This window comes from Microcaecilia unicolor, chromosome 10 (assembly GCF_901765095.1).
Source record: "Microcaecilia unicolor chromosome 10, aMicUni1.1, whole genome shotgun sequence".
Classification (NCBI taxonomy): Eukaryota; Metazoa; Chordata; class Amphibia; order Gymnophiona; family Siphonopidae; genus Microcaecilia; species Microcaecilia unicolor.
Window position 1 is genome coordinate 48,460,114 of NC_044040.1, and position 23,911 is coordinate 48,484,024.

Here is a 23,911-nt window from a genome sequence, read left to right on the forward strand (position 1 = left end):
ACTGTGTCAGAGAATGACTTGGGTTTTAATAAGACTAAGAGGCCTTATGTATATTTATACTTACAGCCACTAAAATCCAAAACAGTGTCACAGAAATGTAAGGGCTGGGATCTAGGGCATCTGCGTTCAAAGCAATTATTCCACCAAATACGGCAGCAATACCGACAATCACCTCAATTACCTGAAATAAAAAAACACCAGAATAAGAGGCAGTACAACTGAAGATCTAGATCTAGAACATTCATTCCATATGAATATAGACAGCAGTGGAGAGGGATTGATGACACTGCTGTATGTAGACACTGTCCATTAAAGAAAATCAAAGGCCTATGTTTTCTGCTATTATAAATTGTGTAGTCAGTCAGTGTAACAGAGAAAGAAATGTGGAGTAGTGTAGTACCAAGTATTCAGTGATTCACACTGAAGGCCACTGCAGGCCTACAGAAACGAAATGAAATTGTTATGTAGATATTATTTAAATAACAGGGATGTGTCTTATATAAAATACCTGGCACATAGTATAGCCCTATTATACATGTACAAACTAGTTTGGGGCAGAATTTGTTTTCCTCAAAAGTGTGTGATGACATGAGGGGTCAGGTATTGACCCCATAAAGCTACCCCATGACCAACTTTCCAAACTACTCATGTCTGGCCTATATCATTTTATGCACCTTCTGCCAAAATAGGTAGCACTAGAGAGCATCACTCATTCGTGAGAGGCAGTTAGCAAGATTAGCAGGTGTTATATTACTAATCAGTATTACATTTATGCATTAACGAGCCATGGGTTGTACTTATGGAAATCACAGTATTGTAACAGTATATAAAGATACAGCACAAAGCTTTATAGTGCAGAGAATCTGATTGCTGAATCCCTGTCTGTTAGTGCTGATACAATAAACACTTTCTTATACTGCTATTTTATTTTTGTTACATTTGTACCCTGCGCTTTCCCACTCATAGCAGGTTCAATGCGGCTTACATATTATATACAGGTACTTATTTGTACCTGGGGCAATGGAGGGTTAAGTGACTTGCCCAGAGTCACAAGGAGCTGCCTGTGCCTGCAGTGGGAATCGAACCCACTTCCCCAGGACCAAAGTCCACCACGCTAACCACTAGGCCACTCCTCCACTCCATGATAACTGTTCATTTAATTCTTTACCAGTGTTGGTGGATGGAAATCTGGAGACTTTGAATTAGACTGTTTTGAGTTGCCCAGAGATACCGGTTACTGCCTGGTCCCTTCAATGCTTTTTTTCTCCTGCTAGTACAAAGCCAATGCAGCATTATAGAAACTTCGAAAGCGGTTTATTTAACTCAATAATTTGGTCAAATAAGTATTTCTTTGCACTTCTATTTCACAGCTGGGAATTTTTCTGTTCTAATCTCGGGGTTGGTTTTGGGGATATCTTTCTTTCCAGTTTGAGAGATCAAGCCCCATTTTTCCTGGTTGAGGAGCTCCCAGGCCTGTCTCATCACCATCTATCATTAAATTAAGATTGGCCCTAGACCAGGGATTGGTAACCACAGTCCTAGGGGATTGAGCGTGAAGGTGGAAATTACAAAGTGAAAGGAGCAGGGGCAAGGAGTATAAGTCGAGGAGTGGACAAGGCATAGCATCAGCTCTTGGAAGAGAGAGGAGTGGAGGAGTGGCCTAGTGGTTAGGGTGGTGGACTTTGGTCCTGGGGAACCGAGTTCGATTCCCAGCACAGGCAGCTCCTTGTGACTCTGGGCAAGTCACTTAACTCTCCATTGCCCCATGTAAGCCGCATTGAGCCTGTCATGAGTGGGAAAGCGCGGGGTACAAATGTAAAAAAAAAAAAAAAGAGGGTGAATTCTGGACCTCTAGAGAAAGAAAAAGGTAATTTTCTGTCTCATCTCCTCCTCCCTTCTGCATGCATATTTCTAATTTATGGTCACTTATTTTGTATTTGGTTAGGCTTCATCTGTTCTGCATATGTGACTGAGGTGAGGTATTCTGTCATTCCTTATCGTCCCTCCAGACTAGTCCAGACACACGACCTTGCCTTCATCTATTAGCAGGTGGAGACTGACAACTACAGAATTAATGGTATCATGCTAAGTATCCTGTGCAGCCCTTCAGCTGTCATTATTTCTCAGTCTCCACTAGATACTAGGTGAGGCATCCTGTGCAGTCTGAAGCTAATCTGGTAGACCAAGTCTGGGGAAGTTAAGTGACTGAATTTCATTTTGGTGTCTTCTTATTTTATTTTGAGGAAGAAAGGCAAAGGCAGGAATGGGACAGGCTGGGCTGGTCCAGATGTCCCTGGGTGGATAAGTCCAGTTGGACTTGATCTCTTCTCCCATCCCCCTCTCCCAGCAGTTCTCATTGGGCTTCTGGGGGTATGCACCTTGGTCCTCCTCCCCTTAAGGGCCCACCCAGGAATAGCAGCTGCATAAAAGCCTTGAGCCTGTGTTAGGACGAGTATGGCTACACACAGAGAGCAGGTAGTGCTGTACTGTTTGCAGCAGCTGTTGCTCAGTCTCTTCCAGTGGCCAGTGTCATGCATGTGCTATGGAGCGCACTGGTGTGGATTTCATGGCATGGCTGGTGGTGGGGGAACCATGTGACATGGAGGCAAGGCACGGATCAGTCTGCAGGCAGCGTCCCAAAGCAGAAGCAGACTTGATTTTAGCAGGAAGCACCACCACTTTAAGTTCTGCAGGCAATGAGGCAGTACAATACAGCTTTCCTCTATTGTGTCAGGCAGAGGTTTCAGAAAGGGCACCAGGTGGCATAGAGGGTCAGTTAGCAGCTCAGAAGAACATGATACAGTCCTTAATCTGTGTTTCTCATGCACGAGGCCTTCCACCTCAAAAAGATTCTGGGGCAGGAAGGTCATAGAACATCTAGGATTTATGGTTGTGGTTACCTTTTTTATATATAATTTTTCTTGGGGTCAAAACAAAGCAGTTTACAAAATCTAAAATACTTTAAAATAGAAATAAACACCAATTGATCAGACAGGAAAGCTGAGGAAATATAGGGAAAAGAAAGCAGAGAAGATTAGAGAGAGATGTAGAAGTGGCACGTCTACCAGGCTCCCGCTGGAACCTATGTTTGGTCAAAAGCCTCATTAAAGAAATATCTTCAGACTCCCTTTGTGGACACTCTGAAAGCGAAAGTTCGCTCTGTATTATTGAATGATTTCGAAATTTGACTGCTTGAATTTCCTGGATGACATTTTCTTAGAGATATGTGGATGGGGGGGATTTGGGAAGCTGTTCATTGATTCTTGGTCTGGGAATTATTGCTTCTTGAAACTTATTGGTGTTTGTACTTTGATCTTCCCATTACTTGTTAGTCATTTTGAAAACAGAATAAAGAAATATCTTCAGAGTCATCTTGAATTTTATGAATGATTCCTAAAGTTAGATGACAGGTGGGAAGAAGGTTCCATAAGACTGGAGCCAGAAAGAAGAAAGTCAAATGTCAAGTTGCGCCAAAGAGGGTGTAGGAATAGAGTTGTAATGTGTTTGATGATCCAAGAAGGTGAGTGGATGAGTAATGGCTGAGACTAAGTAAAGAGGGCTGCCTGTATGGATGGCTTTATGAGACACAGCTAAGACTAACAATCTATTATAGTTCTATTATACTGGAGGTAAATGGTGTTGATGTAAAAGAGGGATAATGTGGTCCAATCTGTGGGCATGGCAAAGGAGCTGAATAGCTGTATTATACGCAGACTGAAGATGTTTAAGAAATGCTAGTGGAATCCCTGTGCATACTGAGTTACAATAGTCGAGCTGGGATGTAATATGTGTGTGTTTAACAGAGTGACTTGGGAATCATAAACAACATAAGTACGAATCGATCTAAACTGCTATAGTGTCCAGAAACAAGAACAGACAACGTGAGAGATCTGAGTTTTGAAGGAGAGTATTTGGTCAAGATAAACACCCCTCCGAAGGGACACCACCTTGCAAGTGGTGGAGGGGCTTCCGTGTTTCAATGACTCAGAGGGCTATGCTGAAGGGTTACCCATATCAGACAGGCCTCTGAGGAGAAACCAGACAAAGAGTGTCCCAACCTGGAGGATCCAAGATGGCGTTGAGGGAGGACGTACGTTAGTTGAGTTCCCGTTTTACACCAGAATGCCTGAAGAAGAAGGCGTGCTCCCCAGAGAATGAGGAAGAGAAAAGGCAAAGCCGTGGTGCTGTCCTCCTCGAACACGGCTGGGGTTCCCACCACTTCAGTCTATTTTGGAGAGATTCGGGGTCATAACGTCGGGGATATCGATTCTTGCTTCGGGGAACAGCAAGGCTTTATTGCCGAATCTCAGTGGAGGGAGTGACTTTGAGTCCCCCTGTTGGCAGACCCCTCCAAGACCCGGAAATAGTAATGCTTCGCTATGGAGGTCAATAATGGAACTGCCCGAAGTGGGTTAGGATTCTCATGTGACCCGAGGAGGTCCTGGCGCAGCATCGACTCCGGATAATAAACCAACTGGGGGATTGGAGAGTGAGCTCTTCCCCCCGAAGATATCTGGAGCGGTTTCTGTGGAGAAATTGGACTTGGTGAAGCCAATAATGTCATAAAGGACGTACTATAGGAACTGCAGCAGAATGTGAATAACTGTCTTCTTCAGATGTTTAAAATTTTTCACTATGTGAGTTAAAGAATTTATATTAATACTTATCTAACAAAGTGGAAGTCCAAGATATAAAAAGAGACTTTGATTATGGAAATGGCTTCTCTATGAAAATTGGATAATTTGGTAATGAAGAATAGTTATTTTTCTTGTAAAAATTTGAATTTCTGGAGAACCAATTAAGGGAAAATAACTTGAGAATGATAAATTTACCTATAATATCCTATATATTAGCTACTGAATTCTTGAAGAAATATTTCTCTGATATTTTGCTAATACCTTCTGATAGCCACCTTTTGGTGACTAAAATTATATTTCCTTTAAAATCTTCTTTCAGAGAAAAGAGATGTGTTTAACTGACATTTTGGAAAATTCAGAAGTTATAGATAGAGTTATATTATTAGTGACTTTCGTCTTTGATTAGATAGGAACAACGTTTTGAAATTGTATTTCCGATATAAGGTTGATAGTTTTTTGGGTTCAAAGATGAATATATTTCCTGACACATCAAGGGAATCGCAGACTGGGAGGTGTGAAGTCTTGGCTTTTCAGCCAGGAATCATTGCCCCAGGTGGGACCTTCCTAGCATGATTCCCTTGTAAGTGTTTTATTTTCCTTATTACTTATTTGTTTGAACCTAAGAAATTATAAAGTTTGTGGAAACAGATGAAGAATCCTCTGCAGCAACTTCCTTCAGTTACCACTGTACCGGCTGCAATAACCGATTAACCTTCCTCCCTCAGAAAATGTGAAGTGTAAGATTAACCATTTTGAGTTTTTCTTATTTTCTTTAAGATTGTTTTCCTGATCTTGGATCTTCCAATTGTGGACAATTATGTAAATATATATTGTTGAGAGAAAATGTTTTCCTTTTTATATTAATTTCTGTATTTCCTTACATTTATGTGATAAATGTGAATGTAATTAAGTAAAATGATAAATAAAATAATTTAAAAAAAGATAAACACCAACCTCCCGATATTCGAAAGCATTTAACCGGCCAGGATCAGCACCTGGCTGGTTAAATGCACCATAAACGGCTATCCACAAATTTTCCTTACCGAATAGGATTTCAGGACTTGAACAGGAAAGCTCACATGCCTTAAATCACCAGGACTCTCATGTGCTGTACCCTAGAGGAAAAAAATGCATATACGGTTAAGTTTACTTTACTGTAATTTGTATACTACCTTTCAGCCATGCAACAAAGCAGTTTACAAGTGGAACATTAAATAAAATACAAATTAAAAATAGTGCTATGCAACATAAGAAAACACTGGGAACATCAAAGGACTACACACAGACAGATAACAATAATAAAATAGCTATATGAATTAATACACCTTCCTATAAACCAACAGACCACACACATAACAGAACAAATGCATAATCATGCCAATGTCAGCCCTGGGTATCCTTCCAGCTCAGGAAAGGCTTTAGAAAGAAAGATTTTAAATCAGCTTTGAATCTATGGTAACATCTCTCAGTCTGAAGAGACAAAGGCAAACTGTTCAATAACAAAGAAGCCAAGAATGTAGTCATTAAGCTATTACAGTTCTCTATACAATAGGGTCTAGATAATTCTCTCTATTTATCAAAGCTGATGAGTGATTGCAGGGCCGCCGAGAGGGGGGGGCAGGGGGGACAAAATTCCCCGGGCCCAGCCTGAAAGGGGGGCCCGGCAGGATGACGATCGCTGTAATGTTTTTTTTCCTTCCTCCGCTTCCTCCAGCTCCCTCCGTGCTGGCGCAGCAGCGCAGAGACACTTCACTACAGTAAGGCCGCCGGGGGGCCCGGCGACGACGATCGCACGCTGTAATGGTGTTTTTTTTTCCTTCCTCCAGCTCCCTCCGACCCCGTGCTCGCATCCGGCACTGGCAGCAGCCTCGCGATTCGCTGCTGTGCTCCTGCGTACGTGCGGCGCGTGCCACATGGGTGGTGTGTGTGGCACCAGACAGCCTATGCAGTGCTACGGGGCAGTCGGGGCTAGTGCCTGCTGCAGTGCTGCTCCTTCCGGTCGGGTCACGTCGGTGTCGTGGGGGCGGGTCATCATCACTCTCAGAGTCAGGACAGGTGTGGCGGGCTAAATTTGGAGCTGGACTCTGGAGCAATAATTTGTGGGAGACCAAGCACAGTTTTGGAGGCCGCAGCCAGCCAGGTTGGGGGATTATTTGAGTGTGCACAGACTTGTGCACTCCACTGACTGGACTCAGCTGAGAGAGGAGGAAGAGCAGCCAACACCAAGCCAGTGGAGTTGTCAGTCACGTCATGTGCCACTGGACCAGGTAATAAAATTATTGTTTAATTCTTTATAAATGCAAGCCTTAGGATGCTAATCAATTAGCACCACAAAATGTATACAGCAAGGACTAGGTGACATAACACATTTCTGGACTGTTTTCACCAATCTGCAAGTTTAAGAGTTTTCCCATTAATTTTCTTGTTTCTTGAATATTTTATATGTGAACAGGCAGGCATACTCTGTCTCACAATGAAGCTGAGAAGACAACAGGGTGGATGGGGATTGAATTAAGAAGGGAAAGCATGGCATGGGAAGCAATGAAAAATGGAATTCTTTACAACGTATGTGTGTGTGCAGTGCCCTTGATGGTTTGGGCCCGGGGGGGGGGGGGGGCCTTAAGATGGTTTGTCCCGGGCCCAGCGTTGTCTCTCGGCGGCCCTGAGTGATTGGGAGATGGATTGTTACAGGTGAAAGCAGAATGAGTAAATTCTCCTTGTTCTGTTCAACTACACAATAAGGCTTATATGGAATAAGGGATTTTGATAAACAGCAAGATTTTTCTGTATGTAGGGCTCTATGAGTCAAAAGTATGATTTTAACTATTAACCTATAATTATTTGTTAATTTGTATCCCACATTTTTCCACCTATTTGCAGGCTCAATGTCGCTGGTAGCCAACATTGGCAGTTAGAAACAAAATTACATGATAATTCCTGCATCATTAAAAACAAGCTTTATAACAGTGTTTTCAATGAGTTGAATTCCTACATCATTAAAAACAAGCTTTATAAGTGTTTTGAATGAGTTGAAGCCTTAATAAATAGAGGGATTCCCCAGGGGTCTGTGCTGGGACCACTGCCTTTTAACATATTTATAAATTATTTACAAACAGGAATAATGAGTGAGGTGATTAAATTTGCTGATGACACACAGTTATTAAAAGTTGTTAAATCACAAGAAGATTGTGAAAAACTGCAAGAGGACCTAACAAGACTGGGAGACTGGGCACCCAAATGACATTTAATGTGGGCACGTGCAAAGAGATGCATGTAGGAAGGAGGAACTTAGTCTCTAGCTACATGATGCAAGATTCCACATTGAGAATCACTGCCCAGGAAAAGGATCTAGGTGTCATTGTTGATGATATGTTGAAATCCTCCGCTCAGTGTGTGCTGGAGGCTAAGAAAGTATTAGAGGACATTACTGAATGAGTGACAGCATTAAAAGCTAAGTATTAGCACATTTTGGCTGACTATAATAACTAATACTCCTGTTACTCATTCAGTAACGTATCGGCACATTTTGGCCAACTATAATTACTGAGGGGTCCGTTTACTAAGGTGCGCTGAAAATGGCCTGCGCTGGTGTAGACACGTGTATTGGATGCGTGCAGGTCCATTTTTCAGCGCACCTGCAAAAAAGGCCTTTTTTGGGGGGGGGGGGGCTGAAAAACAGACATGTTGCAAAATAAAAATTGGTGCATGTCCATTTTGGGTCTGAGACCTTACTGCCACCCATTGACTTAGCGGTAAGGTCTCATGCGTTAACCGGGTGGTAATCGTCAGAGCAAATACACTGCCGATTACCACCCGGTTAGCGCCACGTGGTAGAAAATAAAAAATATTTTCTGTCGTGTGTATTGGACACAAGTAAAAAATGGAATTACCGCCCGGGACTCGCAGTAGCCGGGCGATAGTTCCAAATTGACAAACGCTGGATGCGCATAGATGCATACACGCCTTAGTAAAAGGGCCCCTAATATTCCTGCAGAACCAGTTTTAATTTTTGTGAACCGCACAGCGGGCACTATCGATACAATGAATAGAATATTAAGAGCCTATAAATAAATAAATAAATTCAAAAGTATTTATTTTGTTGACGTGAAGTTCAAATGTGCAACACATGGAGAGTAATTCTATAAAGGCATTTTTGTGTGTATGTACCAGTATATGTGCATGAAAGACCGCTTATAAAAATTACCCTGCACATGCAAGTGCATGTATATTTGTACACAACTTTGGAGGAGGCATGAGCATGCTCTGCAGCAGAGTGATTTATTCATTTACTTTTTAAAACAAGCATTTGCATTTACACTTGCTGAGATGCAAGTATAAATGCCCGTGGTTTGTTTTTAGCTGTGATTTCTTGCCCTCTAAATCAAAGCAACCTGTTATAAAATTAACCTCTAACCACTAAGCTATTTTGTGTATACAGAATGAAATGCCTTCATATATCTGGCCCTTGATTTTTTTAAATCTCATTAACTTAATAATCTTGTCTCAGACACTGAAAGAATGACAAGAGTAGCCTAGGATGTAATAAGAACATAAGAGTTGCCCTACTGATTCTGACCAAATGCCCAACTAGCCCAATGTCCTGTTCCCAACACTGGCCAATCCAGACCATGGCAGAATCCTCAAAAAGTAGCAAAATTCCATTCTTACTCCAGGGATAAGCAGTAGCTTTCCCCAGCTCTACCTTAATAATGGTTTAGGAGAAATTAGGCCTCACCTAATAACTTTCTTTCTATTAGTCCTTTCCACCATTCTAGAACTTGTGGAATAGTTGTGTCCATCAACCAGCAGGTGGAGATAGAGAACTGAAAACTGAGCTGAGACATATCTCTCTTGGCATCCAGTCCAGTTCCTAAGTATTTATGTAGACAAGCAGTTAGGAGAAACTCAGAATAAACAAAACAAACTTAAACAACTCACTAACCTATCACTAACCAGATGAGCAAACGTGTGGACCTCACATCTCTGGCCACTGAGACTCCTATTCTGTCCAGGTGCCCTGTACCAGATGGAACTTGTAATGAGCTCCCCAACCCGACTTGCTGGCGTCCATTGTCACCACTTCCCACTGTGTTGTTGGAAAGGGAGCTCCGATGGTCAAATTCCACTACTGAATACTCTGGCAATCAGCATCCAAGGAAGATGAAGGTCATAATTCTGTAATACTGGAGACTAGCGGCTGAAAAAAAGACTCCTGTAATGGCCGCATATGAGTACTTGCCCATGGAAATCCACTTCCCTCACCATCACTGCTGTCACTGACCCCAGAATCTGGATGTAGTCCCAGACTCTGGGCCTGCTTTGACTGAGAAGACAAATCTGTTGAACCAGCTACAACTTCCTACATTCTGTGAAGAAGATCCTCTCCACTGCTGTGTCGAAGAGAAGCCCCAGATACTCCAATGCCTGCTCTTCTAAAAATTGATCACCTAACCCAACTACTGCAGAAAATGGACAACTTTGTCCATTGCCGCCACCCTGTCCAAATAGGACGATGCACGAATGAGCCTGTCAAGATACAGGTGAATTCTGATTCCGTAGTAGGACTGACGAGCAAAGCCCTGAACTGGAAGTGATGGCCCAGCACAGCAAAGCGGCCTATGGGTATATGCAAGTACTCCTCCTTGAGATTGAGGGCGGTGTGAAATTCTCCACTTACCAAGGCTATGACTGCTCTAAGTGTTTCCATGCAAAAGCAGAACACTGAGGCAGCTGGTTAGACCTTTGAGATCTAAGACTGGATGAAAGGTGGCTTCCTTCTTTGGGACTATGAAGTAGATAGTATCTGCCCTGTCCCTGTTCGGTCTCTGGAACTTTAAGAAGAGGGCACACTATTATCTGCAGATCACATTAATTTCAAATGACATGTGGAGGGGCATTTTCAGTACGACGTCCAAGTCGGTTTTGCGCTAAACGTCCCAAATCTGAATAGAAAACATTAACCATTTTCAAAACTCGCAAAACATCTAATCTTTTTTTTTAATACCATTTGTAACAAGTTTTTGTGCTGTGTGTTTAATTTTCAGAACATTTATAAAAAAAAAAAGTACATGTGAAAAATACTGTTAATCACTGGGATGCAGGAGAGGCCAGCATTTTTAGTAGACTGGTCCCTTAGACATCCTAAGAGAGAAATGGGGCACCCTAGGGGGCACTGCTGTGGACTTCATATAAATGCTCCCAGGTACACATCTCACCGTTGCCCCTTTATCTTGTCTGTTGAGCCCTCCAAAACCCACCAAAACCTACTACCCACAAACTGTACACCATTACAATAGACCTTATGGGTGAAGGGGGCACCCATATGTGGGTACAATAGGTTTCTAGTGAGTTTTGGAGGGCTCTCAGTTTCTATCACAAGGTAGGGGGAGTTACGGGCCTGGATCCACTTGTCTACAGTGCACTGCACCAACCACTAGACTACTTCATGAACCTGCATGCTGCTCTAATAGACCTGGCTAAAACATCTGGTCATTTAGTGCACCTTTTTGTGCCTTATTTGTTCTAAAAACAGGTCCAGACCAAAACATTGACGTTTTAGCCCTAGACGTTTTCATTTTGTCTGATTATGGCTATAAAGCATCCTAGTGTTAGGAACATCCTAAGCCCGCCCTCATCCCACCCCCAAAACAATCCCTTGTGATTTGGATGCACTGCAGACAAATTGCATAGACAGACATCTGCAAAGTAGGTTTCGAAAATACCGATTTGGATGTTTAGAGTAGAAAAAAGTCCAAATGCTGCTTTATGACACTTTTTGGGCATTCTTCCTCTTTTGAAACTAAGCCCAATAATGTGCACTCTTTTTCCCTTAAGACACATGTATGTGCATGCACATCCTAACAGGCCACACTATTAATGACATTTGTTTAAAACGAAACCACCACCCCTAGAAAAAAAAGATATAAAAATTTTCTGGGTACCCAATCCTAGTGTTTATTCATGCCTTCAAAAAAAAAAAAAAAAGTAGCAGACTGGTAAGGCAAAACTATCATTGAATAAATCCATGTTGACTCTGTCCCAGTAAACCATGTTTGTCTATGTGTTCAGTAATGTTGTTCTTTATAATACTATCCACAAATGGATCTCCTGCTTAAAAAAAAAAAAAATAATTTGTTGCATTTCCTTCCCAATGCTTTCTGTTTCTCTCCCCGCTCTGGCACTATATATTGGGGGGGAAAAAAACACCAGCTGGGCAGAACTCATATTATTCTTGTTTTCTGCTCTGAATCCGTAACCTTCTGGAATAAGAATCAATGACTTTAGCTCAATGCTAAAGGAGCAGTTTCCCCAGTTACCTTGGATTTTCTGTAAGATATTTTAGTGTTGTTATATATTCTTCTATCTTTCTAATCTTACTAGGGACAACCTCATAACTTACTTAAAGTTATTTTTAGAACTAAAATCCTACCTTTTTTCTTTTATAGCATTCTTCATTCCACCTTGCTGAAATAATCACTGAGGTTGCCATGAGGATTTCCATCAGAATAAGCAGAATTAAGTTAAAATTAATCTGCAAGAAAACAATTTAAAATCTTAAATCTCAAAAAAGTTAAATCTTTATAGCATGTTAGAGTAAATTATGGGCCCATAGTCCTTATGCCAATATTGTCCTTTCCAGTTCTTCACACTTTTTATAACTTAGATTTCTTGTATTGTATTCATGCCTTATTCCAGTAGTTTCCTGGAGATTTCCCAAGTAGACCTAGTTTTAAGGAAATAGACAATGAATATTCAACAGATATGTTTGGTCCAGCCACCATCTCAATTTATGTATTTTAGTTACCCTTGAAAATCCAACTTTGTATGAGGATATAGAGGACTGGACTTGGGAACTATTAATCCCTTAAATGTTTCCTCTTCATCCAATGTCAGCTAGGCACTCTCCTGAATCACATAGCATTATTATCCTACAGGTATTTAATGGGTGACCCCAGAGCTCATGGAAAGATATTAAGCACACTGGGAGTAATTCTATAAATAAGGTGCTTACATTTACCTGCTGATTATGTGAATAAATGATTAGAATACTGGAACATATGCATGTAAATGTCAAAAGAAAATGATGTCTTACCTGATAATTTTCTTTTAGTCATAGCAGATGAATGCAGAAACGAATGGGTTGTCGTCATCTATGAGCAGGTAGAGATAGAGAACATGAACTGAACCATGCTATACAGGACAGCAGAAGGCAAGAAAAAAAAACCAAACAGTTAGGTACAAACTTCCCCTTCCCTACAAAAGGAAGGACCAAACAGGAACAACCAATATAACAATGAATCAACTCCCATAGACAACCTGAACCAAGAAATCAAGAACAGAAGCAGAGTCCATTAGGTTGGGGTTCTGCATTCATCTGCTATGACTACAGGAAAGAAAATCATCAGGCAAGACATAATTTTTCCTTCCATGTCATCAAGAAGATAAATCCAGAAACAAATCGGATGTAGCAAAGAAGTCCTTAAGTCGGGTTGGAAGCAGATGCCGCCGCAGAGAGAATCGATGCCCCAAAACCCACGTCAGACTGTGCCGTGACATCAACCCAATAATGCTTCATAAAAGTATGCGAAGAAGACCACATAGCCGAGTGGCAAATTTCCTGCAGGGATATAAATTGAGCCTCCACCCAGGAAGTGAAAATTGCTTGCATAGAATGAGCATGCAAAGAAAGCGGCAAAAACTTACCTGCCAGCAAGTACGCTGAGAACACAGTCCTTGATCCAACTGTAGCCTTGGAGGCAGCCGCCACCCTATTGGAGTCCGAGAAGAGCACAAAAAGATGATCAGACCTGTGGAATTCATTAGTGGCCTCCAGATAATGGATCAGAATCTTTTGGACATCCAGGGAACAAAGAGAATAAAAGGCTCCCCCATAGGTCTCCCTCGTAAACGCTGAAACTTCTGATTGAGGTGGAAAGCCGAAACCACCTTAGGCAAGGAGGGGACCATATGCCTCAGTAAAACGGAGGAATAGCACCTACTACAAACCCCGATGCGGAAGTGGAGGGTAGAGTGCGAGAATCCTCAGCGCTGTCCATAACTCGGCCTTGTAGAGCCCCAAATCCCTTAACCCCCACTGCCAATGAAGAGGTACTGCCAGAACACAGAACCGCAGTAACGGCAAAAAAGGAAAATAAACCGCTGTAACAGGAAAAAAAGCCTGACAATAATTAAAGAATTAAAGCGGTACTCGCCACATTCCCGCCAGAGGCCGTGTTCAGGAAAGTGTCTGGAGAGCTGGATAAAGTTATTCTCTACCCCCCAAAGTGAAATGCCACCCACAGAAAATGTAAATTGTGGCTACTGAACTGACCCCTCAGTGCTAGATAGGATAGCAGACACAGTTGCTTTTTCTTATTGTTTTTTTTTCCCCAATCGTCAGGAAAACCTTCACACAAGGAAGGGGAGGGGTGGGGGAGGACCCGGTGCCACCAGGTGTACCCCAGGAGGCACCAGCTAAAGCCTATCACCCGAAGCTCGACTGAACCCGAAGGAAGGAACAGGAGCCACCAAGCAGAAGACCAGATGCGGAGAAGCTGCCACAGCCTGCTGGAGATAGAGAACACGGCTGACCAGACTGCAGGCTGTCCTACATAGCACAGTTCTGTTCATGTTCTCTCCACTTGCTGGTAGAAGGACACAACCCATTTGTTTCTGGATTCATCTGCTTGATGACAAAGAAATTCCACCTAAGAGCTATTCTGTAACTACATTTATAACATAACATAGTAGATGACTGCAGATAAATACTTAAACGGGCCATCCAGTCTGCCCAACAGCTTGGATATCTTATGTTATATAAATTAATTTTACAAGTAAAATATTTATAAATACATATTTTGCTGATCTTTAAATACTCACATATATAGCGTATATTTTACGGATAAGACTACACTGGACAGAGTCTGAGTGCAGTGTGGGAAATACGCACAGTTACATATGTAAATTATAGAATACTAGAATTTATATGCATATTTCAGCAATTTAGACATAAGCATTTATACCAGCTCTATGGCTGGCATCAATAATCACACCAAAATTATAGACACGTATATTTCTGGTTATACTAAAGAAAATTAGGCAACTACTTTCTCTTATAGAATAGGGGCCACCAAAGGTGTTAGAACAAGGTGGCCAGAGGAGCTATGGCTTCATCAAAATTTTAAGCCCAGCCCACTGGCTACTACAGACTAGGTATCCACCTATGGTAACAGTGGAGAGACAGGAATGGTGTATCTTAACTTCTCTTTTTGTTCCTCATGCCACTGCTGCTGCTTTCCCCCTTCCACAGGCAAAGAGCAAAGTGGGTTCAGTGCCAGTACGAGCCTAAAACAGGAAATCCTGCTTCAGAGCACAGGCCTGTTCTTATAGGCCCACGCCAATGCTGAATCCATTTTGCTCTTTGCCTCCAGAAGGGAGAGGGTAGTAGCAGAAGTGGGCCTGGTAAATGGAAGGTAAAAGGAGGAGATGCTGGATATAGAAGGGAAGGGAAGATGCTGAACTGTTAGGGGAGGTGGTCAAGAAGGAAGATGGTGGGGACAGAAAAGGGAACGTCTGATCTATGCCACAAGCTCTGTCAGAGTTGTACTGGCTTCTTTCCTCACTTAGCTCCAATCTTTCTCAGCCACTACTGATTGTTCATCCTACAGTCCAATATCCTGCAGCATCCTAACAGCTTCCAATACCTTTGTCACTTCATAAGACTCGGTATGATGAATAAAAGTCAGCCCAAACGGGTACAACCATTTATTTGGGTTATTGTTCTCCTGCAGTATCTATGTTATATCTTTGAATTTGCACCACTTCCTTAAAGTAGTGCCTAAAAATGTCAGCAAAAATTTCTAGGTAGCTCCCCTCCTAGTCTATGTGCTAAAACATCTTGCTGCCTGCAAAATTTGTTCCTTCAATGAAAAGCAGAGAAAGCATACAAGAATGTCCTGTGCTCATTTACTGGCTTCAGTGTAGTCTCTGAAATTAAATTTTTGCTGTTCCTTCGAGGGTCCCACAGCCATCAAGAACTGGTGGTAGATTTTCTGAAGGATTTCTACAGTGTCTTCCCCCTAATGGAAACTCTCAGGCACCCCCCCCCCCCCCATCCTTAAATTATTGTGGAGCGGTTCTCACAGTCTTCTAAGAGTGCTCCTCACAGGTTTCCTCCAAGTCCCTGCAGTGTGCCCTCAAAGCTGCTATATCCTCTTTGTGATCAATTACCCTTTGCCTCCATGTCATGCAGCCTCTGACCCAGCTCTGTCATTTCTGCATGCAGTTTCTCTATTTGACAAAAACTATAAAAGCAGTGGCCGTCCTTCCGGCAAAAGTCGGTGATGAGAGTACTGCAAAAAGTGTTATACCAGAGGCGCGTTGCTATTTAACCAACACGCCTCTGGCATAACACTTTTTGCAGTACTCGCATCACCGACTTTTGCTGGTAGGACGGCCACTGCTTTTAGCGTTTTTGTCAAATAGAGGATAACACAAGGATTTTACAGCCAGGATTTTGAATATACTCTTGTTGTTAAGCATTTCCACTATAACATCAGAGATTCATCAGACCCCTGAGGCAGGCCTTCGGGCCCGAAACACAGCTGTATTGGGTCGTCCTTTAGTTGCTTCCAATAAGACTATTTTGTTATCCTCCTCAGATCTACCTCACTGTTTTGTTCGTTGTCACGTGAGGTCTTTTCCTCCTTTTTCCTTGTCTTGTTTCTCTATACCAACATGGATCTCTGTTTGTACTCCAGTGAGCTTTTATCTCCTCAATCCACATTCCCCTCATGCAGCTCACAGACACCGTTCTCATGGTTTCCAGCATCCTCCTCTTCCTCCAAGTTTGACACTATTTTGGCCCCATCCCGCTGTGAAGGACCCAGGGGCGTATCTGAACTGCGGCGGTAGGGGGGGCCAGGGCCAGAGTGAGGGGGCACATTATAGACCCCCCCCCCCGCCGCCGCCATTGCCGATCCCCCTCCCCCCAGCCGCTGCCATTGCCAACCCTCCCCCTCCGTTGCTCGCCTACCTTCGCTGGCGGGGGACCCCAACCCCCGCCAGCCGAGGTCCGCGTCCTCCTGCCCCTGCCGGCTGCCTTTAAAGAATTCCGTCAGCTGGCGGGGGACCCCCAACCCCCGCCAGCCAAGCCGAGGTCCTTTCATTTTTCCACTGAAGCTGGCGCCGACGAAAGTTTCTTTTGAGTCTGACGTCGCTGCACGTTGTACGTGCAGGACGTCAGACTCAGAAACAGCTTCATTCTGTTTCTGAGTCTGACGTCCTGCACGTACAACGTGCAGCGACGTCAGACTCAAAAGAAACTTTCGTCGGCGCCAGCTTCAGTGGAAAAATGAAAGGACCTCGGCTTGGCTGGCGGGGGTTGGGGGTCCCCCGCCAGCTGACGGAATTCTTTAAAGGCAGCCGGCAGGGGCAGGAGGATGCGGACCTCGGCTGGCGGGGGTTGGGGTCCCCCGCCAGCGAAGGTAGGCGAGCACGGAGGGAGAGGGTTGGCAGCGGTAGGGGGGTCCAGGGCGAAATCTGTGGGGGCCCAGGCCCCTGAGGCCCCACGCAGATACGCCCTTGGAAGGACCTACCAACTACACTGGCAAAACTGCAAATGTTGGAAATCATTTTCTTTGTCGCCCATGTATTTATTTATTCATGACATTTATACCCCACATTAGCCTGAACAGACTCAAGTTCAATGTGGCTTACAAACAAACAATAAAGTGAATAAAACATAATAATGTACAGAACAACACAAATTACAATAATTTCAAGAAGCAAATTAATACATGTACAGCTGCCGATTGTAGAACAGGAAGGGAGGTTGCAAAGCTTGATTTTACTCCTCTGTGCTCCTCAAGGTGCGGAGCACCGTGCCTAAGTGGCCATTCACCTGGATGACCACTTCCTCCAATATTCATCTTTCTCAATGGAGAAAGGTGAATAGTGGAGTACCCCATTTAACCCTACTGTTTTAATCAATTCCCAGTCCAGAACAGGACATTGCTTCCTATCCCATTACTTTTTATTTCCTTAGGAGTTTCTCATGAGGGTCTCTGTCAAACACTTTCTGAAAATCCAGATACACTATTGGGCTCATATTCAAAGCACTAGACTTACAAAGTTCCATAGGTTGCTATATAAACTTTGTAAGTCTAAGTGCTTTGAAAATATGCCTCCACGTCAACTGGCTCACCTTTATCCACATGTTTATTCACACTTTCAACAAAATGTAGCAGATTGGCGAGGCAAGAGTTTCAAAGTCGTTAACTCGCGACAGGATTGTGAAAAATTACAGAAGGACCTTACGAGACTGGGAGACTGGGCGGCTAAATGGCAGTAATGTGAGCAAGTGCAAGGTGATGCATGTGGGAAAAAAAGAATCTGAATTATAGCTACGTCATGCAAGGTTCCACGTTAGGAGTTACAGACCAAGAAAGGGATCTGGGTGTCGTCGTCGATAATACACTGAAACCTTCTTCTCAGTGTGCTGCTGCGGCTAGGAAAGTGAATAGAATGTTGGGTATTATTAGGAAAGGTATGGAAAACAGGTGTGAGGATGTCATAATGCCGTTATATCGCTCCATGGTGCGACTGTAACTTGAGTATTGTGTTCAATTCTGGTCGCCGCATCTCAAGAAAGATATAGCAGAATTGGAAAAGGTGCAGCGAAGGGCGACTAAAATGATAGCGGGGATGGGACGACTTCCCTATGAAGAAAGACTAAGGAGGCTAGGGCTTTTCAGCTTGGAGAAGAGACGGCTGAGGAGAGACATGATAGAGGTATATAAAATAATGAGTGGAGTGGAACAGGTGGATGTGAAGCGTCTGTTCACGCTTTCCAAAAATACTAGGACTAGGGGGCATGCGATGAAACTACAGTGTAGTAAATTTAAAACAAATCGGAGAAACTTTTTCTTCACGAACGCATAATTAAACTCTGGAATTCGTTGCTGGCGAATGTGGTGAAGGCGGTTAGCTTGACAGAGTTTAAAAAGGGGGTTAGGACGGTTTCCTAAAGTACAAGTCCATAAACCACTACTAAATGGACTTGGGAAAAATCCACAATTCCAGAATAACATGTATAGAATGTCTGTACGTTTGGGAAGCTTGCCAGGTGCCCTTGGCCTGGATTGGCCACTGTCGTGGACAGGATGCTGGGCTCAATGGACCCTTGGTCTTTTTCCAGTGTGGCATTACTTATGTTACTTATGTAAAATCCATGTCGGCAATGCGTTCAGTAAGGGCAGTAGATTTGATATACCACCTTTCTGTGGTACAACCAAAGTGGTTTACATTATTACATACAGGTACTTCCTCTGTCTCTAGTGGGCTCACAATCTAAGTTAATTTTGTTCTAAGCATGTACTTGCATTGTATTGCATAAATGTCTGCATACCTTGCAACTGCAACCTCTGCTCAAACTAGGCTCCCAAGAATGCCTACATATGGCATGTCTACAAATATGCACAATAACAAAAATTACCTTCCAACTATATCGAATATATATATTTCTATATCAATCACAGTCATTTAAAGAAGGAAGGAAAAAGCCTCAACAAGCTTCATGTAATTTTTTCCACTAAGTTCACTTAGGTAATAGAAGAGACTGCTGCTAGCTGTTGATTAGGGGTAGCAACCATCTTAGAGTCTAGAAAGTACTCAGTTGGGTTGGATCATAAAAAATATATTGATTTATTTATGGTTCATTTATACCCCACAGTTTCCCACAATTGCAGGCACATGTGGTCTTACATGATTACAAAGTAGAGAAGTACAACACATGAATTTACAGCAGAATAAGGATGAGAACACTAACAACAATTAGGGTGACTAATAAGCAGATTACTAATGGAGTAAGTTTTTTCAAAAGGAACATTTTCAACGAATTAATTTTTAACACACATTGCATGGAAATTTAACCAAATAATCCTCCCAACTGCAAGACCCTAGAACGGAGCTTTAAAAATGCTTGACTCTCTTTTGCTGTTGCTCTAAGCAATATCAGGAAATATTCTAATTTTACTATTCATAAAGAGTTCATCTCTATGACGAAAAATTGTTTAAGAACCCAATCTCGATCAGGCTCCAAAACAAAGAGACTATTAATGTAGCTGGTGTTCCCTTCTCATCTTCTTGAATTATTTGTGTTAAGTTCAATATATCAAATGAACTTCTGCGCCTTGTTCAGTTTGGTCCAATCTTTCTTTTGATTTCTCCTTCTATAATGGTGGTAAATAGTATATTTTTTGACACAGGTGGATAGGCTTGTTCAAGAATTTTTAAAATTTCTGACAGATATTTCTAAAGATTATTAATGGAGCCAACGATGAAACTTTTAGGAAAATTAATCAACCTAAGAGTCTTTGCTCATACTTGATTTTCCAATTTTTCAGTCTTTAGATGTAATAAAGCATTTTCTTTTATCAAGTTATGTGGAGGGGCATAATCGACCGGCGCCGGCCAAATAGATGGCCGGCCATCTTCGGGGCCGGCTCCGCAAGGGGCGGAGCCAACCATATTTTCAAAATACGGTTGGGGCCGGCTAAATCGATCGCCAGGTTTAGAGGAGATGGCCGGCTTTGTTTTTCAGCCATAATGGAAAACCGGGCCCGGCCATCTCAAGCCTGGCAAAATGGAAGGCATTTGGTCGTGGGAGGAGCCAGCATTTGTAGTGCACTGGCCCCCCTCACATGCCAGGACACCAACCAGGCACCCTAGGGGGCACTTCTAGAAATTAAAACAATTTTTTAAATAGCTCCCAAGTGCAAAGCTCCCTTACCTTGGGTACTGAGCCCCCCCAAAACCCACTCCCCACAACTCTACACCATTACCATAAGACCTAAGGGGTGAAGGGGGGCACCTACATGTGGGTACAGTGGGTTTTGGAGGGCTCAACATTAACCACCACAAGTGTAACAGGTAGGGGGGGGGGGATGGGCCTGGGTCCACCTGCCTGAAGTGCCCTGCACCCACTAAATACTGCTCCAGGGACCTGCATACTGCTGTCAGGGAGCTGGGTATGACATTTCAGGGTGGTAAAAAAAAACTTTTTTTTTTAATTTTTTTGGGTGGGAGGGGGTTGGTGACCACTGGGGGAGTAAGGGGAGGTCATCCCATTTCCCACCGATGGTCATCTGGTCAATTGGAACACTTTTGTGACTTGGACCTAAAAATAAATGGACCAAGTGCAGCCGGCAAAATGCTCATCTGAGCTGGCCATCTTTTTTCCATTATGGGGTGAAGCCGGCTATCTCATAACCACGCCCCCGTCCCTGCCCCGCCTTCTGTACCCTCCCTTGAAGGTTGGCCGGCTCCACGACGAAAAGCAGTTGGGGCCGGCCAAAATTCGACTTTCGATTATACCAATTTGGCCGCGATCAGGAGATCGCCGGCCATCTCTCGATTTGTGTCGGAAGATGGCTGGCATTTCTTTCGAAAATGGCCTAGTGGTTAGAGTGGTGTACTTTGGTCCTGGGGAACTGGGTTCAATTCCCACTGCAGGCACAGGCAGCTCCTTGTGACTCTGGGCAAGTCACTTAACCTCCATTGCCCCAGGTACAAATAAGTACCTGTATATAATATGTAAGCCGCATTGACCTGCTATGAGTGGGAAAGTGCGGGGTACAAATGTAAGAAAAATAAAAATAAACTGAATTGTGTGTGCTGACACAATTTTTATAGTTTCATTATTTGACAATATATCTTTCTTAATGTTACTTGTTCTTATTTCTAAGTTTGCAATCTTTTCCATAGGTATCTTTGTAGTTTGGGCCACCAAAGACAACCTTCTGTGAAAAAGAATTTTCAAGCCCCACTAGGGCCTCCCATATTGAGTCAAGAGTTATAATTGCTGTTTTGCAGGCAAAAAGGACTTACTGGTCTCTATTACCTCAGGAATATTCCCTTCAGATGGCTGTTCCCCTTCTATTGCAGTTGAGTCTGCCAAACGCTGGCTCTCTCCAATGTCTTCTCTCCGACAGCAAAACTCAGCGATTTTGGGCAGGCAATGGACCCCTCGGCAGGAAGTACTCCTAGGTCACAAGATGCTGGGTAATTCCTGCCCCTGCTGCCGACCCCACGCCGGCATTGTCGGAGGCCTCCGTTCTTCGGGTCTGAGAGTAGCCTCTGCCTCAGGCTGGTGGAGCGAGGAACCTCCTGTCACCCCTACCAGCAAGAGGAACTTGACCCTGCGCTTCCTCCAGGCATAGTAAAGGTGTCCATTGGACCCGAAGATCTCACAGCTGTGGAGGGGATCACTCGCTATTTGCCCTCAGTTTCGGCATGAGTCCAGGTAAATTATTTTTAAGTTTAAGGGAAATCTCAGGTGAGAAACCGCCTAAACAGCGTTCTCTTCAGGACGCCATCTTGTCTCCCCACCCTTTCTTCTTTTTAAATGACAGTGATTGGATACATATACATTCAATATAGTTGGAAGTAATTTTTGTTATTGTGATTAATCTGAAAATATCTCCCTATAATCTCCCAGTGATTGATTCTAGAGCACTGTATCCAACCTCAGTTATCGGAAGGCCGCAATCCAGTAGGGATTTCCTCAATGCATATGCATGAGATCTATTTGCATGCCTGCCTCCACTGTATGCAAATAGATCTCATGAATATTCATTGGGAAATCCTGAAAATCCCACCTGGCGAGGGCTGAGGTGGGACACCCCCTGTTCTAAAAGGATGCTTATAAATATGACCATTTTGTTGCCACATGTATTTATACATGGATATACTGCCATGCGATTTTATAAAAGGCATTTTGCACATGTAAAACAGGCTTAAATATGAAAAATCCTTTTGCAAGTGTGTATTTTATAAACTATTTGCACAAGTCACAACTTCACCCTAGAACTGGCCAACTAAACCCCCAGGAATACATGCATATAGACCACTTGAAGTATACATGTTCTTGTCAGCATGCAATACTTGTACATGTGTATACCCTCACCATTTTCCACATGTGAAAAGACTTTACACACTGCTTTATAAGATTATTCTCACTCTTACGCTGGGCTTTAGTAAGCCGCTAGTACACTGGCTGTGCGATAGTGCCGACACAGTCTATTATTCACTATGAATGGACTGTGTCGGCAATGACACACAGCTTAGTAAACAGACCTCTCAGTTTGTACAGGACATAGAACTATGCCAAGTAATTCTCTCTGATAGTAGTCTTTAACTCACATTTATTGCTGAAGGATTGAGGACAAGCTTGCATCCAAACCAAATTAAACAGGTGGTTGTGATAGCAAATGTTGAACATAGAGAATCTGAAAGCTGGGTATCTGGAAACATGTAGACAGGATTTGTTTTTTTTTTTTCCTTCAGTCAGGTTAAAAACTAACCTCCCTCCTCTATATTGAGCCAGCAGTAATCAGTATTTTTTTTTAAATGCCAGAAGCTGCAGGCTTTTACACCAGGATAGTCAATATTAGGATACTGGCTAGTGTTGTATATTGAGGTATACTGGCGATCTTGAGACTGGTACCCCTAAGTTTATCCAGGTAGTTACACAGTCAGCAGACTGCATATCGCCGCTAACTGGGTGACTCCCAGCTCCACCCACCAAAAGTATTCCAGCACTACCCAGACAGAGGAGGCAATCTGACTGGATATTCAGAGGTATTATCTAGATTATGCCGCTGAAAGTCCGAGTATTGACCCAGTCAGCTGCTCCTACCTGGATAAGTCCCACTGAATATTGAGCCTGTAATAAAAGTATTAATCTAGATGAGAACTGAAACACTTACTACATTGATTCTCTTTTTGGCTACAGCAAAACTCACAACTGCAGAAGGAACACACTGAAAAGACAAAAACATGAGACATTAAGAAAATGTTCAAAATCCAACCTAAATCCCATCACTGATATAATTGTGTCTTAGCTTTCTACTGATAACTTCTCATGTAAAATATAGTAAAATATTTAACCTGTTGATATTAATGGATTTGAATTTGAAAAGATGAAAGAAAGCCATAGTTAAATCTAGGACAACTTTTTCCAACCATACTAAAAATAGATGTCCACTCAAAGAAAGCCAACTTTCCAAAGCAATTGGGAGTGTAATTTAGCTCATTACAAACTACCCCTGATGCACATTGGGAAGAATAATCTGAATCATAGTTACCTGATGCTAGGATCCACCTTGGGAGTCAGTACCTGAGAAAAAGATCTAAGTGTCATTGTAGACAATATGTTGAAACCTTCTGCTCAGTGTGCGGAAGAGGCCAAAAAAAAAGCAAACAGGGTGCTAGGA

At 42.8% G+C, this 23,911-nt stretch overlaps 1 protein-coding gene across 1 annotated transcript in view; it reads right to left on the reverse strand.

The window, feature by feature from the left end:
* The window catches only part of MLC1 (modulator of VRAC current 1), a 63,215-nt gene that overhangs the window by 26,415 nt on the left and 12,889 nt on the right, over window positions 1-23,911 (reverse strand). Inside the window, 6 exon segments of the mRNA XM_030216706.1 lie at window positions 65-181; window positions 5,681-5,752; window positions 12,067-12,168; window positions 22,839-22,915; window positions 22,918-22,939; window positions 23,405-23,458. Coding sequence (XP_030072566.1) covers window positions 65-181; window positions 5,681-5,752; window positions 12,067-12,168; window positions 22,839-22,915; window positions 22,918-22,939; window positions 23,405-23,458 — 444 coding nt within the window.